The sequence below is a fragment of the Python bivittatus genome, unplaced genomic scaffold (genome assembly GCF_059951505.1).
Source record: "Python bivittatus isolate LINGU-HERP-01145 unplaced genomic scaffold, Pbiv_v1 ctg000590_np1212, whole genome shotgun sequence".
Lineage (NCBI taxonomy): Eukaryota > Metazoa > Chordata > Lepidosauria > Squamata > Pythonidae > Python > Python bivittatus.
Genome location: NW_028277086.1, coordinates 23,715,335 through 23,733,953, shown reverse-complemented (window position 1 = coordinate 23,733,953; position 18,619 = coordinate 23,715,335). Strand labels below are relative to the sequence as shown.

General features: G+C 38.8%; 1 protein-coding gene across 4 annotated transcripts in view; it reads left to right on the top strand.

Moving 5' to 3' along the window:
• INTS8 (integrator complex subunit 8) overlaps window positions 1–18,619 on the top strand; it is a 29,157-nt gene that overhangs the window by 10,080 nt on the left and 458 nt on the right. For all 4 annotated transcript variants that reach the window (XM_088149110.1, XM_088149111.1, XM_088149109.1 and 1 more), the window contains 19 exons: window positions 1,602–1,751; window positions 2,273–2,373; window positions 3,864–4,005; window positions 4,730–4,800; window positions 5,242–5,417; window positions 6,356–6,489; window positions 6,586–6,696; window positions 7,175–7,376; window positions 7,861–7,982; window positions 8,777–8,961; window positions 9,780–9,813; window positions 10,944–11,000; window positions 11,116–11,177; window positions 11,907–12,025; window positions 12,730–12,833; window positions 17,728–17,778; window positions 17,945–18,018; window positions 18,098–18,162; window positions 18,527–18,570. In XM_088149110.1, the coding sequence (XP_088005236.1) occupies window positions 1,602–1,751; window positions 2,273–2,373; window positions 3,864–4,005; window positions 4,730–4,800; window positions 5,242–5,417; window positions 6,356–6,489; window positions 6,586–6,696; window positions 7,175–7,376; window positions 7,861–7,982; window positions 8,777–8,961; window positions 9,780–9,813; window positions 10,944–11,000; window positions 11,116–11,177; window positions 11,907–12,025; window positions 12,730–12,833; window positions 17,728–17,778; window positions 17,945–18,018; window positions 18,098–18,162; window positions 18,527–18,570 (2,004 nt within the window). The remainder of the gene's footprint in view (window positions 1–1,601; window positions 1,752–2,272; window positions 2,374–3,863; window positions 4,006–4,729; window positions 4,801–5,241; window positions 5,418–6,355; window positions 6,490–6,585; window positions 6,697–7,174; window positions 7,377–7,860; window positions 7,983–8,776; window positions 8,962–9,779; window positions 9,814–10,943; window positions 11,001–11,115; window positions 11,178–11,906; window positions 12,026–12,729; window positions 12,834–17,727; window positions 17,779–17,944; window positions 18,019–18,097; window positions 18,163–18,526; window positions 18,571–18,619) is intronic.

Below are 18,619 nucleotides of genomic sequence, written 5' to 3'. Positions count from 1 at the left end.
AGCCGTCTTCCTCCTGCTGCTGATGAGGCACACCCAGCCTAGCCCTACGCAAGGCAACTGCTGGCTGTGCCAGGCCTTCTTCCCAAGGCTACTCATGCCATTCTCCAAATAGCGGGCCTCATTCTCACAATGCCTCAGAAGGCCTCAAAAGCTTTCTGAGGGCTTTCCAAGGCATCGCAAGAACAGGGTGCGCTATTTGGAGAACAGTGGGCCCACTGTTCTCACAGTTCAGAAGGCCTCAGACGTTTTCTGGATCCCCAGCACTGCTGCCAAGGAGTGCCACTGTGCAGGGTAGCCACAAGGACAGAGATCGGGGGGGAGATAGGTCGGGGGGGGAGTTGAAGTGCCCCTGCAGTTATAAATGTAGGCAGGCTTCCAAGTATCTCAATTTTGATCATGTGACCACAGGGGCACTGCAACAGACATAACTTCGGGGACCAGGAGTAAATACTGTTCGTTCAATGCTACCATAACTTTGAACGGTCCCTGAACAAATGGTCGTAACTCAAGGGCTACCTCCATTCCAGAAGCTTTATTGCAAATTTCAAGAAAGTGCCTGGCAGTTTCACAAGTCTGGCTGATCCTCAAGTTATTAGAAGACAAATAAAACACATTTGTTCGACTTAAGCCTGCAATTTTGCCATTGTTGTGATTTTTTCTTTTTTAAGTAGCAGAATGTTTTAAACTGTTATATAACAATGTTATACCATGTTGTAAGCTGACCTGGCATCTTTTAGAAGAAGCATGGTAAATAAATTAATCACTAATAATAATAGTAACAAAAAACTGTAGTCACTCTTAGAAAATTATCACACATGTTTAGACAGGTAGTCATCGCTTAACGACCATTCATTTAACACTGTTCGAAGTTATACCAGCCTTGGAAAGGGTGTTTTACAGCCTGTAAAGTAAAGCACTTCTGGCCATTGTAAAATGTCACACCACCCCCTCCCCCATCATCATGTGACCGCATTTTGGGCACTTGGCAACCGCCTCGTGTTTATGACCACTTGCCAAGTGCCCTGCAATCATGTGATTGCCATTTGCAGTCTTCTCTGCTGGCTTCCCCAGAAAGTCAATGAGGAATCGGGCAGGAAAGCTTACAAGCAGAGGGGAAGGAGGGGAGCTGAAATCCTTCTACTGTCTGTGGGAACAGAGCTCAAATCCTGAAGATTTGAGCTCCGTTCCTCCAGCCCCATGAAGGATTTCCCCTCCGTGCATGGAGAAATCCTCTGTGCACGGAGGGGACGGCAAATCCTTTGGCGGGCTGCAGGAACATTTGAGAGCAAAAGGGCTGCCTGCCAGGAGCCCTTCATCAGGCAGCACTTTTGCTCCGTCTGCTTAACGACCCAGGAGATCACTTAAGACCACAGTTGGGAATGCCCGGATTGCAGTCGTTGAGTGAAGCAATCACGTGGGCATCTCGCTTAACAACCAGTTTGCTCAACAATCAAGATTCTGGTCCCAGTTGTCATTAAGCAAGGACTACCTGTATAGGCATTTGAGAAATGAGTCCTTATTAAAGGTATTTGCCTTGAAGAATAAAGTGTTGGAAGTGTTTGCTACATTGTTACAACTTTGATAACATTGTTGTCTTCTAGATTGGCTCATCACTTCATTGCATCATAGATGAAAAGAGGCTAGCTGGTTACTGTCAAGCCTGTGGAGTTCTTGCACCTTCTGATAGTAGTTCACAACCATCAACTCCCTACAGTCAAATTCATAGCTGCTTAAGATCTGGCAATTACCAGGTAAACTGCCTGTAAAGCACACCGTGTTCTTGTAGCTGCTGTTAGGAGACCATTATATCACCACTTTTAAATGAAGTGTTCATAAACTCAGGGCTATTCTAAGCATTTAAATATCCTGATCCCTGAAATAGATACCCTGTTTTTATTGTGTAAGATCTTATGGCATTTACCTGTGTTATTCAAAGAAGGCAGGTTATTCATTTTTGGATATCATTCCAAACTGTCTTAGGGGTTGAGCATAGCTTTTGTTGATCAGTTAACATTAGTCAGTTTCTCTTCATTGTTGCTGGTTCAGTTTCTGGGCCATCTTTCTTGCAAGGAGTAGTGCTCTGTCCTCACAACAAACCTGTGATGTTTATTGGGCAAAACGACGGTGACAGCTCAACACCATCCAGTGAGTTAGTGGTGGTATTAAGCTCTGGTTTCATATGAGGCCCAACTCTCTTTATCATGCTTCACGGTACTGAAGTAGGTGCCCTTTGAATTAAAACATGCAAGTAGTACCTGTTTTTGTGTTCTAGGAACTGGTGAAGATTTTCCTTGAAGACAACCGAATGCCCACTTTACCCGTTCAGTTCAGACAGTCGGTGTTAAGGCAGCTCTCCCAGAAGGCTCAACAAGGGTGAGGCATAAATTGAAGGAAGGAACCACTCCGACACACATCTATTAATTAATTGTCAAGCCAGGCAGAGTAGATGGATTTCTGAGCAGTCTCTGTCTTTGAGTTGTCTGGTTCAGTCTTAGTAATAAACAATGCTTTGGAACTGGATAATTTTGTCTGAATTCCATGTAATGCATAATACTAATATTTTTGACTGCTTGTTTTCCATTTAACAGCAGTGCTTCAAGCTGGAATGGTATATCACAAGGGCCTGACCACCAAGACTCCTTACATTTAAAAAAAAATATTTTGTGACTTTAACGACCACATATATGTTTTCCAAACCTGAAAGTATACAAAACTCATCACTGCAAAAGTGAGAATTGTTTGAAGCAGTAATGCCCAAACCAGGTTTAGCTGTGAAGGAACTTCATATGCTAAAAAGTGCTGAAAAATGTCAATATCTCTTTTGAATTGTATACTGCGGTAATGGATAATAGCTTTTTAATAAACTTGTGTTCCCAATCAAGAAAGTAATATTTAGATCCCATTGTCAAGAACATTTGATAGATACAAATAGATACAGATAACCATATTGTTATCTCCCAAGGAAAATAGAATGAACAGCTTCAAGTTGTTCATAAATACTAGAGCAAGTAGGTGAATTTGTATACAGTGGTAAACCATTTACTAAAGGTGGGAATGTGCAGAAATTTTAAGCTAATAGATAGTGAGTAGTGGGCAGTCTGTTGCAAGGAATGAATGTTTGCCAAAAGAAGTGAGAGAAATGAAAGTGGCTGTGCATAAGATTGTTCTGCATCCCACTTCATTATATAGAAATGAGAATTCTGTATGTCTAGAGAAACATACAGGAACTAAGTTGAATGCAGTGGGAATGGGTTACTTAAAGAGTGTGTGTGGTAAAAGAGGAAGAGAAAAAGTCAAGAATGAAGGGGGCCTGAGTGAGGGTAGATTGAATACAAAAGTAAGTGACCAATACACCCCCCCCAATGGTCTAGTTACAGTATATAAAGAGAAGGAATGAGAATTGAATTGCAGTGCAAATATATGAAAGAAGAGTGATGGGTCAAGAACTAGGGAAAGATTGAAGAAAGTTGTGATTGGATGCAATCAAAAGGAGGGAGGTGAGAATCTTCAAGAGCAGAAGGTGGTATAGAGACTGAGAGGAAGAAAAATAGTTTGCAAGGATAGATATGGAGAAGTATGGTGAATGGTGTTGGTGTAAGCTAGTTTTAGCTTTTTAAATTTCCCTTCCCTTCCCTCCCTCCCCTCTTTTATGCTTTTTCTTACCTTATCTTAACTCCTTCGCTTGCTTTTTCTTACCCTTTTCTGTGCTTTACTTAATGTTGCTTACCCTGTAGTATGATACGTATGTATGTATATATGCATGGTTAGTTATTACACTGGGATATAAAAACAATACCTTGAATTTGTCTTTTAGTTATAATTTTTGTGTGCCAACCTGTCTTACAGTTTTCTATTTTATGCAGAGATGAAGTCCTCGATGAAATATATTTCAAGGTTTGTGCGTGCAACAGTGTTTGTGATGTGATGCAAGGCCGGCCAGTCGGTGTCCAGTTTAACCAGATGCTTCTTAGACCCACCAAAGAAAAAATGGACTTTCTCCTTGAGGTAAAAATATTCCCAGTGTTAGGTTTGACTATGTATACATACACACCTCTCAGCGTATTTCTTTATTCATACCTCCAGTTTAATGTACCATTAAAATCTGAAGACAAGTGTGCTATTTTTTTTAAAAGCATCTTTCAAAGGCAGATTTTTTTTACATCTCTAACTTGCATGCTGCTTATTTATGAGTTCCTAACTCATTTAAGATTTTGTCAAGTGGCTTCTTCCATACTTGTTGCATTTGGTTTTGCTTAATTATTGGTAAGAATTATCAGCATAATAATAGATGCAGATGTATCAAAAAGATTATAACCAGTAAGCAGACAAAATTCCACCTGATGAGAGAAACATGGCTGCATTATATGGAATGAGACACTTCATCCTTCTTCTGATCTTACCCAATAAGCATCTTTTAAAACCCATTGCTATTCATTTAGGGCAGTGTTTCTCGACCTTGGCAGCTTGAGGATGTGTGGACTTCAACTCCCAGAACTCCCCAGCCAACACTGGTTGAGAAACACTCATTTAGGGTCTATATATGTAGCTATTCTAATTTGTAATTATTAAAACTAGATAGAGAAAATACTTCCTTTGATAACTATGTTATGGTATTGCTATAAACAACATGCAGAAAAATTATGCCATTCCAAAAAATGTGTACTCTATTTTTCAAAGACCCTACCGGATTTTCCTTGAGGTTTAATTATTCAATATTTAAACTTCTTAGGTGTGTTCAAAATCAATACATGTAGAAAGTGCATCGGAACCTTCAAAAAGAAAAATGGCTTATTTTCTAAAGTAAGTGTGTGATAAGAGTTTGTATTCTGTATTAAAAATTGGACAGTAATTTTGTTTTTGTTTATCGCCCATTTTTGGGTGGTAAGGGAAACATAGTGAAACATAATTCTGGCAGCATCTGAAGAAGTAGCCATATGAGAGAAAAATAGAGAGGATATTATAGGGCTGTGCAGCTCTTCATTTTTGAAGGGGAGAAATGTACTCACATACTCCATATCAGCAACTTATTAAAACAGCTGCTTGCTTTCCTAGAATCATATGGCTTCCATTAGCATAATCCAAGGAAATAGTACGATTGAATTGGAAGGGCGATTTATTGTAAGATATCTGTGTTTAAGAATTCATTGTTAGATTAATTTCCTAAGTGTCATTAACCCAACAATCTGAAGAAAGAAGTTGTCATTTCTGTTTGCACAAATCTTTGCTCTTAATTCTGTGCAGGAATCTATGTTTGGGTTTGGAAGATCTCCAGCTTGTCTTCATGATTTCTTCCCATGAGCTCTTCATAGCTTTATTGAAAGACGATGAACAAAAACTGCTCATTGACCAGATGAGGAAGAGATCACTTCGAGTCAACTTAGGCACTAAGCTGATAACTTCATTTTATGATATTCCAGGTTATTTCCCCCTACTTCTCTTAAATTATTTACAACTGTTTCCTGGTGGAAGAAAAAAGTATAATAAGAATATTTTGACTATAATCAGCTAATGGAGCTTGTTGCATTGACATAGGTTTTGACAATTATTGTACAATTATTATAAGTTCCTATTGGTCATGGTCAATCTATATGTCTATACTTCTGAATAACAGGTGCTGGGTTTATAGCTCAGTATGGCCTCAGGCCTGCAGGTTATTCAACCTCTTTTACTGATTCAGTAGCAGTTCCATTGTGAGCAAGCACCTGAGAGGAACACCTGAATTTGTAGCCATTGCAGCAATGAGATGCCTCTCTGCTTCTTTTCACTGCTACTATCAGGAGGGCTAGTGCATAAATCAGTTCAATGCTTTTGGACTGGGATGGGGGTAATATAACTTGTTCTTTTGCTCATTTTTCATCATTGTAACTAGATGATTTGTCTTTATGTGGGGCTGATTGGAGAAGACATAGCGAGAGAATGGTATGCTCTTAAAAAAGAAAGAGGGCAATGTTGCTACCATGTTCTGATAAATTTCTCTAAGGCTGTGGATTGAACCATACTATAGGTTAATTCTTCTCAAAACCATTCTCCTGTTTAAGAAGCATAATACAACAGTGTGATAAGTATGCTAAACATAACAGTCTGAAAAGTCCAAATCTAGTTATTCAAAAGTGATATAATGATCTTAGGACATGTATGTGTAAAATACATGCTCTTCCTTCCTCCTGCCATCACACAGTGAATAAAATGTTTTATTTGATTAATTATAACACTACAGTAATTTCAGCTGATTATGATAAAAAAATTAAGCTATCTCATTTCTTAACTTTTTAAAGGATCTTGTTCATTTTTGCAGTTATGGTCACTTATATTGATATAAATTGCTCAGCAATAAATATGCAATAATTTTTTTCAGCTTCAGCAAGTGTGAATATTGGTCAGTTGGAGCATCAGCTTATTTTATCATTGGATCCTTGGAGAATCCGCCAGATTTTAATTGAGTTACATGGTATGACATCTGAACGCCAGTTCTGGACAGTTTCTAATAAGGTACTTTCCTTTCCCACTGATTTATTTAAAGATGGGGTATATAATACATGGGTAAAAATTATGTAAAAATATAAATATGTGTATTTTTTTTTCTAGTGGGAAGTCCCAAGTGTTTATGGCAATGTTATCCTAGGAATTAAAGATAATTTGACTAGAGATTTGGTCTATATCTTGATGGCAAAAGGACTACATTGCAGTACAATTAAGGTGAGAAAGATTGCTTATTGGTATTCTGAAATGCACAAAGAAAAATTGCTTTCTAATTAAAAATGCCTTAACAATATTTTGAATTATAATTAAAATATGGCTTGTGCAAAAATATAATCTTATGTATATATAAAATATAGGTCGCTGTATTGTGATGTTACATTTTAGGGCTTCTTGCTTATTTCTCAGATTTTTCTCTTTACATCTAATTTATTAGATCAGTAGGTGTTGGTTTGCATTTTTAAGATATATCAGCTCATGCTGAGAAAGACATATAACTGTCAGACATCTCTTGAATGCAGGCAAACTGCAGGAATAGGTTTCTGTGAACACAGACACTGTAGTAAGTAGATGTATTATAGAAAAGTTAATGTGTAAAATGCCACAAGCACCTGCCTTCTGCTGTAGTATATCAACATTGCTAACCATGTTTGTAAACGTGACAAGAAAATAAACAAACTCTTGTTTTTTATTGCAGGATTTTGTCCATGCCAAGCAGCTTTTTGCTGCTTGTCTTGAACTTGTGACTGAGTTTTCTCCAAAGTTGCGCCAAGTTATGCTGAATGAAATGCTACTTCTGGACATTTATACCCATGAAGCAGGAGCAGGACTTTCTGGAGAACGCCCTCCCTCTGACTTGATCAGCAGAGTTCGGGGATACTTAGAAATGAGGGTGCCTGGTAAGATTAAGTACATGACAAGATTTCCATCTCTGGCAAGAGTTTGTTTGTTTGTTTGTTTAAGTAATATTTCAAATTTGTTACCACCAATCTCACTGCAAAGTATTTAGGCATGATAATGGTTTGGGATTGTTATTACTATCAGTAGTAGTTATAATTCTTGTTACATTTGCATTTCTGTCTGCTGGCCATTTATACTGCTGTATTAAATCCCTGATTAACGGTCAGTCATACATAGAATTGTATATTCTAGACCTCCCAGTTTATGGCTCGTGAGCCACAAAGATAATTAGCTTCACTTTCCTAACCCACGTTTTGTGTCTCAGCATTTTCCTCATTGTCATCATATTTCCCATTTCATAGACCGTGGGGTTCTCTTAAAAACAGGGTAGATTTCATAAGCTTGCTAATTGCCCTCAATTTTCTAGGTTGTGATTTTTGTGGGAAACCACCTGATCAGTTTCTCTTTCAAAATCCATTGTAGATATTCCTCTTCGACAAGTTGTAGCAGAGGAATGTGTTGCCTTTTTGTTAAACTGGCAGGAAAATGAGTACTTAACTATGCAAGTTCCACACTCGTTGGTACAGACTAATCCTTATGTGAAGGTAAGGCATATTTTTATATGGACTACAAAACTATGGAATCCTGAACAGTCTTTCAGCTTATTTGCTCTATAAGGAAGTTCAGGTGTAATCTAGTAGCAATATGCAGTAGTAAGATCCAAAGTGGGCAGTGGTGTTCAGATCCAGGATATCACCAGTATCTTAAAAGAATCTGCACTTTTTTCTGGACTCACGCAATAGCTCAGTGGAAGCAATTCACAGATGGAAAGGAGCTCTGCCAGATCCAAAGCACTCTTGCCTGCTTTGGATCCAAATAGTGTGCATCCTAGTTTTCCCAGATTGTTTGCTTTTTCTGTCTGTACTGATTTCTACCTGTTTGGTGAAACATTTGCATTTACAAATAATCCTTCTCTGCGGTCATTCACACTTGGTTCTGTGGTAGGAATATTAAAATATGACATCAGGGATATACATATTAAGAATCTTGCATGGGCCAAAGTCAGTTTTATAAAAATAATATAATAGTCCCAAATTAGCGGGACCAGAGAATTCTGTAATTAGTTCTGCATTGTTGAGATGTGTTGGGGGCGTTAGACTATTTGTTTAAATATTAGAAGCTCCCTATGCAGAACACCTAACTGCATTTGAATTTCTGAATTTCAAAAACATCTGTACTATGATGATATGGTGTTTCTGGGAAAAAATTGGGCCTATATATTCTTTTGAAACATCTTGCATATTTCTGGCTAATGATTTTAGCATTAGCTTGGACGATACCAAGTTCCAGTGCCTTCAAAGACTTTCTGTTTCTGCTTCTTCTTCTTCTTTTTGCTCAGTTAGGCCAGCTTTTGGCTGCCACAAGCAAAGATCTTCCTGGACCAAAAGAGGGCAGATGGGCAGCTACAGATCTTTGGGAGATCGTTGTGCAAATCTGCAGCATATCCAGCCAACACAAACGAGGGAATGATGGCAGAGTGAGTTTAATAAAGCAGAGAGAATCAACGTTAGGCATTATGTACAGGTAAACTGCTATAATGTTTATATCACCACCAAAGTCAAAATAAATATTCCTGGATGTTGTTGTCTGTATAGTCAACATTTGTAGTAGCCATGATATTACTCCATATCTAGCTTGTTCATAATTAAACTTCTTAAGAATATATGATTTATTTCTAATTATGCTTCTTTAAAATAAAATAAAAGTAGCTTCTTAAGTAGGAAAAAAAAGATTTGTTGTGGGTAAGTTATGTGCAATATACAAAATAAATACATAGCTCATACCGTATTTACATAGCATTCAATACTCTTGTATGTACATTGTAAACAGAACTATTCCAGCAACAATGGAATGATTCCTGCAAATAGCAAACTCGGGTGATGAGCATTAAAAAGACTGGAGTGGAAACAAGGCAGCTGATAAGAGAGTTGGATAGGCATGGTCTGGAGAAGTATAAACATTCATAAAAATGATACATTTTCAAGAAGAAAAAGCACGGTGAGATGAGCACTCTCAGTAGCTACAGAATGTTGGCTGCCTTTTGGAAGAGAAAATTGAAATCTAGGCTGAGGATAGGGGTATGAACTGCCATTAAGAACATTCTCATTAGAAACTGAGGAGATTAATATTTGTGGTAGGTTCTATGCATATTGTCTAGTCTTGCGCTTGCCATTTTCCCTTACTATCTGGGAATGTTTTGTTGTTGCTGCTCTTTTTGAAGTTCCAAATATTGATCAGATTTATATTAAAATCTTTTACATGGTCTCATCCTTCTAGACAAGGAAAACTGTTGTAAAACTAATCTAATTATTCAGTCAGTTCATTAAACATTTTCTCTTTAGGAATGAACTATTATCATTCATCAAAAAGTTGCGGGTGAGTTTGGAGCTAAAGATTTTGAAATGTGTTAAAGCATAAAAGCCTGTTTCTGCTGAACAGGGATGCCTGTGGAATATGGTCAAAAAAGTCAGTGGCGGCCACAGTGATGTGAGCAAAGCTTTGCCTGTTTTCTGTGTGTGTGACCATAACACCATCTTGACTTTTTGACCATACCCCATGGACATCCCATAGCTGATAAGGATTTAAAGAAAAGTATTCTTCTTACAGATATCTTTAAGAAAGTGATTTTGCTATTACGCTTTTCAGAACAAGTTTTAACATATTAACACAAGGAATATGTTGCAATATTAACTGTTAGCATAAAGCATTCTGCTGAGTAGAATAAGTGGGTTCTGAGCAGGCTTGCTTGGGACTGGGATCTAGGTCTGTTTTCATCAATTATATGGTCTTCTAAAGCACATCATTTTTAGTGTTAAGGAGTTATACAAAATATTTTAAAATATAGTTATTGTAACTTTTCAACTTGTCTGAAGATTTGAGAAATGTGAAAATTGACCTAAATCAACTTCTGTGAAAAGAATCCCAGCAGATTGTATGTGACATTGTTTCTAAGATCACTTTTAGACAATTATTTGGAAGCAAATTAAGAGAATTATTATCCGCCAGTAATCTAGTAGGATGTGAATATAGAAGCATTGTAAATTTAGGTAAATACAGGTAGTCTTCGCTTAACAACAGTAATTGGGACTGGCAACTCCATCGCTAAATGACATGGTCATAAAGCGCAGCATCATGTAACCATGCCAACTTATGGCGGCAGTTCCGATTGCTGTTGTTAAGTGAATCTCACGCAGTCATTAGGCACAGCATCATGTAACCACCATTTGCAACCCCCTGACAGCTTCTCCATTGACTTTGCTTGTCAGAAGCTGGCAGTGAAGGTTGCAAATAGTGATCACGTGACTACGTGACACTGCAATGGCTGCAACTATGAGGATCGGTTGTAAGTCTCCTCATTCAGCACCATCATAACTTCGAATGGTCGCTGAACAAGTGGTTGTTAAATGAGGACTACCTGTATGGCAAACATTTGCCTAAAAAACATGAACTTCAGGTAAAAAGGCCATGGTTTTATATCATTTCATTTTTTCCCAATATTCTTATAGGAACCTCTGGTTTTAACAACAATATTATCCTTGTTTGTCAAGCTTCATAATATTCATGTAAGTGCAGCATTCTCTTTATCATAAATCACTCACTTTGCTTTCTGAATTTTCTGAATTATTTTTATCTATTTTGTCTGTATGTGTATCTATATAATATATTTTCTTTTTTTAGGAACTCATTGTAAATAATATCACAGCAGAATATATTTCCATTTGGCCATCATCTATTCCTAAGTAAGGAATTTGTTTTTCCAACTTCATTTATAAATAAAAATATAAATGAATTTTTGTTTCTTCAGATCTGTGCAGGTTGTTTTTTAGCTCAGAGCCCCTTGGAAACCTCTGTTGGCCACCTTCCATCCAGCATTATGTTTGATGTTGAAAACATGATTAAGCAGAATTTCACCCTCAAAACAGCCTTTTTGAGTGCTCCAAGCTCAAAACAAAATATGTGGATTCCAAAAGTCTTGTTTTGAGATTAGACCAAACCTGCTGTTTTGTTTTGATTTCAGAACAAAACTTACCTGGTTCAAGGCAGGATTGTTCCCCTCTTAAGAAAAAACCTTGAAATTGGCTGTTTCAACCTCTCTGTATTCCAGGAATTTTGTTTTGTTCTCCTGGACACAACTATCTTGGAATATTACACTGAAACATACTGTTTTGTTTTAAGATCAAAATAAAACACCTTGCTGGTTTCATGTAAACCTCAAGCTGAAAATAGTGGAAGTATTCAAAGGTCTGCAGGCTCTTAAATTGTTCCCACACAATGAAATTTTGGGGAGCTGTCTGTGTATAGTAATGGAGAGGTAGAATTTTGCCTGTATAGAACTCTGGCCTTTACTTCTAACATCAGCGCGGGGTGGAGAAGTATATAGAACTATTTGAATAATACTTTATTGAAGCAGATTTTAACTACATCATAATTTTAAATACAATGACTAATATTATGTTTTCTCATTTCAGTTTACAGTCAGTGGATTTTGAAGCTGTAGCTGTTACTGTCAAAGAGCTAGTCAATTATGCACTCACTATAAATTCAAACAATCATTTCTGGTTAATCATTCAGGCAGACATTTATTTTGGTAAGTAGAATTAAACCTGTTTCTGTCACTTTAGTTAGGAGGGAGGGAGGAAGGAAAAGAAAAACTGTGGATGGATGGCCATCTCTACTGTAGCGACTCTGGATGGATAATGGCAGTTAAAAACAAAAGCAACGACAAAATAAAGTACGTAACTGGCAGCCAAGGTTAAAAAAAACCCAGTTGGATAAGTTAAAATAATCATCTCACAGATTGTAACTGGCAATCCAACCCCCCATGCCCAGGAACACAACCACGTTTTCAGAGCCTTGCGAAAGGCCTGCAAGACAGGGGCCAGTGTGATCTCTGGGGGAGATGACATTCCAGAGGGTGGGCGCCAGGACATTTCGTTGCAAGGACTGCCATTTGGAGGCTGGGGCTGAGAACTTCATTTCTCTGTTTTTTCTCTTTTGTGAACATATTTTGCCCTAATTTGATTAATCTGTCCTATTTAAACATTATTATGTAGAGGGGACAGTGTAGGAATTGAACTAACTTGAAAGACACTGGCCTAATTCACAACAAAGGTTAAGTTATTATATGACGTAACTTGGGGTTAGCATGGTAAGCCGTATCATTATGCATGAATCAGGCCACGATGATTTAACAAATCTTGATTTTAAAAGTCTTAACTTAGTGTTACATGTGAATATGGCCACTGAATGAAATTAGCATTAACTATTTTTGCTTCTGTATCTTCAATGTAGCAACTAATCAGTACTCTGCTGCACTTCACTACTATCTTCAGGCAGGAGCAGTGTGCTCAGATTTCTTTACTAAGATGGTACCCCCTGATGTATACACTGATCAGGTGAGTGATGAGGTTATATAGTAGTAATACAAGGAATTGCATACATACATACAGGCCTCTGATGATCTGGGCTGCTCTATAATACAAGCTTAGTATTATAGTGGACCCATTGGTTAAAGTTCCGCATTCTAAACTGGAACATTTTGAATTCCTTATTTTATCTGACATTTTTATCATCTATCCTAGTGCTATGACCCCTTCATGGATCACTGCCTTGTCGTGGCGAAGGGGCTTGCGTAACTCAGTGAAGCCATGAGCTATACCGTGCAGGGCCACCCAAGACGGACAGGTCATGACAGAGAGTTCTGACCAAATGTGGTCCACTGGAGAAGGAAATGGCAACCCACTCCGGTATCCTTGCCAAGAAAACCCCATGGACAATGTTAAAAGGCTAAAAGATATGACGCCGGAAGATGAGCCCCTCAGGTCGGAAGGTGTCCAATATGCTACTGGGGAAGAGCGGAGGGCATTTCCAAGTAGCTCCAGAAAGAGTGAAGCGGCTGGGCCAAAGCCGAAAGGACGTTCAGCTGTGGATGTATCTGGAAGCGAAAAGAAGGTCCGATGCTGTAAAGAACAATATTGTATAGGTACCTGGAATGTAAGATCTATGAACCAAGGCAAGCTGGATGTGGTCAAACATGAGATGACAAGATTGAACGTCGACATCTTGGGAATCAGCGAACTGAAATGGACGGGAATGGGTGAATTTAATTCGGGTGACCATTATATCTACTACTGTGGGCAAGAAACCCTTAGAAGAAATGGAGTTGCACTCATAGTCAATAAGAGAGTGGGAAAGGCAGTAATGGGGTACAACCTCAAAACGACAGAATGATCTCAGTGCGTATCCAAGGCAAACCATTCAATATCACAGTCATCCAAGTCTATGCCCCAACCACTGATGCTGAAGAAGCTGAAGTTGACCGCTTCTATGAAGACCTACAACACCTTCTAGAACTAGCACCAAAAAAAGATGTCCTTTTCATCATAGACTTGGAATGCTAAAGTAGGAAGTCAAGGAGTAATCGGAATAACAGGCAAGTTTGGCCTTGGAGTACAAAATGAAGCAGGGCAAAGGCTAATAGAGTTCTGTCAAGAAAACAAGCTAGTCATAGCAAACACTCTTTTCCAACAACACAAGAGACGGCTCTACACATGGACATCACCAGATGGTCAATACCGAAACCAGATTGATTATATACTTTGCAGCCAAAGATGGAGAAGCTCTATACAGACAGCAAAAACAAGACCAGGAGCTGACTGTGGCTCAGATCATGAGCTTCTTACTGCAAAATTTAGGCTTAAATTGAAGAATGTAGGGAAAACCACTAGACCACTCAGGTATGACTTAGATCATATTCCTTGTGAGTACACAGTGAAGGTGATGAATAGATTTAGAGGATTAGATTTGGTAGACAGAGTGCCTGAAGAACTATGGACGGAGGTCCGTAACATTGTACAGGAGGCAGCAACTAAAACCATCCCAAAGAAAAAGAAATGCAAGAAAGCAAAATGGCTGTCTGATGAGGCTTTACAAATAGCTGTGGAAAGAAGGAATGCGAAAAGCAAGGGTGAAAGGGAAAGATATAAGCAACTGAATGCAGATTTTCAGAGAATAGCCAGGAGAGATAAGAAGGCCTTCTTAAATGAACAATGCAAAGAAATCGAGGAAAACAATAGAATGGGGAAGACTAGAGATCTCTACAAGAAAATTGGAGATATGAAAGGAACGTTTAGTGCAAAGATGGGCATGATAAAGGACAAAAAGGCAGGGACCTAACAGAAGCAGAAGAGATTAAGAAGAGGTGGCAAGAATACACAGAAGAACTATACAAGAAAGATCTTAATGTCCCTGATGTCCACGCTGGTGTGATCACTGACCTTGAGCCAGACATCCTAGAGTGAAGTCAAGTGGGCTTTAGGAAGCATTGCTAACAACAAAGCTAGTGGAGATGACAGTATTCCAGCTGAGTTATTTAAAATACTAAAAGATGATGGTGTTAAAGTGCTGCACTCAATATGCCAGCAAGTTTGGAAAACGCAACAGTGGCCACGGGATTGGAAAAGGTCAGTTTACGTTCCAATTCCAAAGAAGGCAACGCCAAAGAATGCTCAAACTATCGCACAATTGCACTCATTTCACATGCTAGCAAGGTTATGCTCAAAATCCTACAAGCTAGGCTTCAGCAATACATGAACCGAGAACTACCGGATGTACAAGCTGGGTTTCGAAGAGGCAGAGGAACTAGAGATCAAATCGCCAACATTCGCTGGATCATGGAGAAAGCACGAGAGTTCAGAAAAATATCTACTTCTGCTTCATTGACTATGCAAAAGCCTTTGATTGTGTGGATCACAACAAACTGTGGCAAATTCTTAAAGAGATGGGAGTACCAGACCACCTTACCTGTCTCCTGAGAAATCTGTATGCGGGCCAAGAAGCAACAGTTAGAACCGGTCATGGAACAACCGATTGGTTCAAAATAGGGAAAGGTGTACGACAAGGCTGTATACTGTCATCCTGCTTATTTAACCTATATGCAGAGTACATCATGAGAAATGCCAGGCTGGAAGAATCACAAGCCGAATTAAGATTGCAGGGAGAATCATCAACAACCTCAGATATGCGGACGATACCACCCTAATGGCAGAAAGTGAAGAAGAACTAAGAGCCTCTTGATGAGGTGAAAGAGAGAGTACAAAAGCTGGCTTGAAACTCAACATTAAAAAAACTAAGATCATGGCATCTGGACCCATCAATTCCTGGCAAATAGAAGGGGTAGAAATGGAAGCAGTAACAGACTTCATTTATTTGGGCTCCAAGATCACCGCAGACGGAGACAGCAGCCATGAAATTAAAAGACGCTTGCTCCTTGGGAGGAAAGCTATGGCAAGCCTAGATAGCATATTAAAAAGCAGAGACGTCACCTTGCCGACAAAGATCCGCATAGTCAAAGCTATGGTTTTCCAGTAGTAATGTATGGCTGTGAGAGCTGGACCATAAAAAAGGCCGAGCGCCGAAGAATTGATGCCTTTGAACTGTGGTGCTGGAGAAGACTCTTGAGAGTCCCTGGACTGCTAGGAGGTCAAACCAGTCAATCTTAAAGGAAATCAACCCTGATTGCTCATTGGAAGGATCGATAATGAAGCTCAAGCTCAGATATTTTGGTCACCTAATGCGAAGAGAGATCTCTTTGGAGAAGACCCTGATGCTGGGAAAGATTGAAGGCAAAAGGAGAAGAGGACGGCAGAGGATGAGATGGTTAGATAGCATCACTGAAGCAATGAGCATGAAACTGAGCAAACTCAGGGAGGCAGTGAAGGACAGGAAGGCCTGGCGCAATATGGTTCATGGGGTCACGAAGAGTCGGACACGACTTAACGACTAAACAACAACAACAAGTGCTATGAACTTAGAATAAAGTGCATTGATTATTTGGAATTGCTTACTCATTACTCATTCAATGGCATTTCCCCATGTATACCCAAATTACATGGTCATACAACACAATACACATACATACATATATACATACAACAGCTCCTAGCAATACTTTTTTCCCCCATGATTTTTCCAATCTTCAACTCACCCTCAGCCCATGCATGAGACAGCCTTAAATCATCTTAGTTGTACTGGTGCTATAATAGCAGTTTCACCTTACTTGACAGCAACTGAGCAGGTTCAGGGTGCATCAAATCTGATGTGCTTTGGTGCCCATGCTGTTGGTAGCACAATCAGGTGACCAGTGGAGAACAAGATCTGCCCAGTGTCTATTGGCTATTTTGTGCTAGTATAGGTATGTCCTCTCCTCTCTAGGGTTACGTCTGACCTGCAGAGAAGTACTTGTTATAGGAATGTTCTACAGGACAGTCATTTCTCTTTCAACATGCACTTGAATGTATTCCAGGCCTTGTATTCTGATATTCCAGGATACACCCAGCAAGTATTGGAAATTAAGTAGAAGGCTTAATATTTAGCAACCTGGCACTGTACAGTATATCTTTCTGTGGTCTTTACCCTTTTAGTCCCAGTAATACTAGATAATTAAACTCTCATTTCAGATGTGATGCAGAGGATGCTTTGAGGGTTTTGGCAGCTCCAGAAGCCAAGTAATCTAATTCTAACCAAAATAGAAGCCTAGATAATAATGAAACAATTTATAGCAAGCAAAGTCAATGGAACATTGGTAGAAGTATTTGCTCTCTGAGGGTTTGTTTTGCTTATGCTATTAATAGTGAAGCAGAAAAAAATGTTAGAAGGTAATTCATACCTTCATATGAATTACAGTGGTACCTCGGTTCATGAACTTAATTCGTTCCGTGACTCTGGTCACGAACCGAATTGGTTGTGAACCGAATCAAATTTTCCCATAAGGTTCAATGTAAATACGGTTAATCTGTTCTGACCCCTCCGAATTTGGTCGCCAACCGATTTTTGATCATGTCCCGAATCACATTTCTCCATAAGGTTCAATGTAATTACGGTTAATCCGTTCTGAACCATGTTTTTTTTTTTTAAACCACAAAAATATGACAGAAAGTACAGCACGAAGAGAGAGAAAGCTAACCTTGCTCGACGCGACTTCTGGCGTGGAGGACAGGAAGGCAGGTGGGGAGGCGGATATTGCTTGGAGGGAGGGATATTCCTCCCTACAGGAAGCTGCGACCACGTGTCACGGGAGGGAAAATGGCCGCGGATTCTGTTCGTAACCCGATCCAGCATTCGCGAAGGGAGGCAAAATTTTGCGAACAAAGCTGTTTGTGAACCGAATTGTTCGTGAACAGAAGTGTTCGTGAACCGAGGTACCACTGTATATTCAGTTTTCCATACAAGTAGCTGTACCATGTAAATGGATACATTATAGATTTCCTTAATTTGTGTATTTCTCTCTAGGTGATTAAACGAATGATAAAATGTTGCTCTCTGCTCAATTGCCATACGCAGGTAAGAATATATATCCATCTATTAACTGGGAAAACTATGAAGAAGGAAATACTACCAAAAAAGCAAGCCTGTATGCATTCATCTGCAACGTAGTGTAAATTATTATATAATCATGATATAATAGCCTTGGAGCAAAGTTATATATTAGCGTATCTTTTTCTACCAGGTAGCAATTTTGTGCCAGTTCCTTCGAGAAGTAGATTATAAAACTGCATTTAAAGCACTTCAGGAGCAAAACAGGTAAACAAGATTTTTACAGTTTCACTTGCCAGATAAATATACATTAATGACATAAAATAACTGAAACCCTGTTTTCCAGCCATGATGCTATGGACTCTTATTATGACTATATCTGGGATATTACTATCTTGGAATACTTGACGTGTATCCTTTTATTTTAAAAAGCTACATGGGACTGATTTGAAATCAGAATGGCTTAAGTAACAATCTGGATATTATATAAACTGGTAGTGATAACTGCATTTGCAAGAAGTGTAGCAGAGAGATAGCACAAAATAAGGAAGTCCATTGCTCTGTCTAAAAACAGCCATGTCTTAAAAGATTAGAACCTTGACTTTTCATTTTGCAAATGAGAGGAAGCGTTAGGCTCACAGAAGGCTCAAGGAAACGGTTTCTGACAATGGGGTGGAAGGTTAGGATAAAGAATCTTTTAAACTGCTTTACAAATAATCTTATGTCTTAAGAATTTAGATCATTCTTTACTGGATTTTCCTAAATGGTGTTTCAGATCTTCATCATAAGCGAGGCGAGACAGACAAGAAGCAGATAGCAGTAAGTTGTTACAGATCCATATACTGTAAGATATTTCTGAGAAGATATT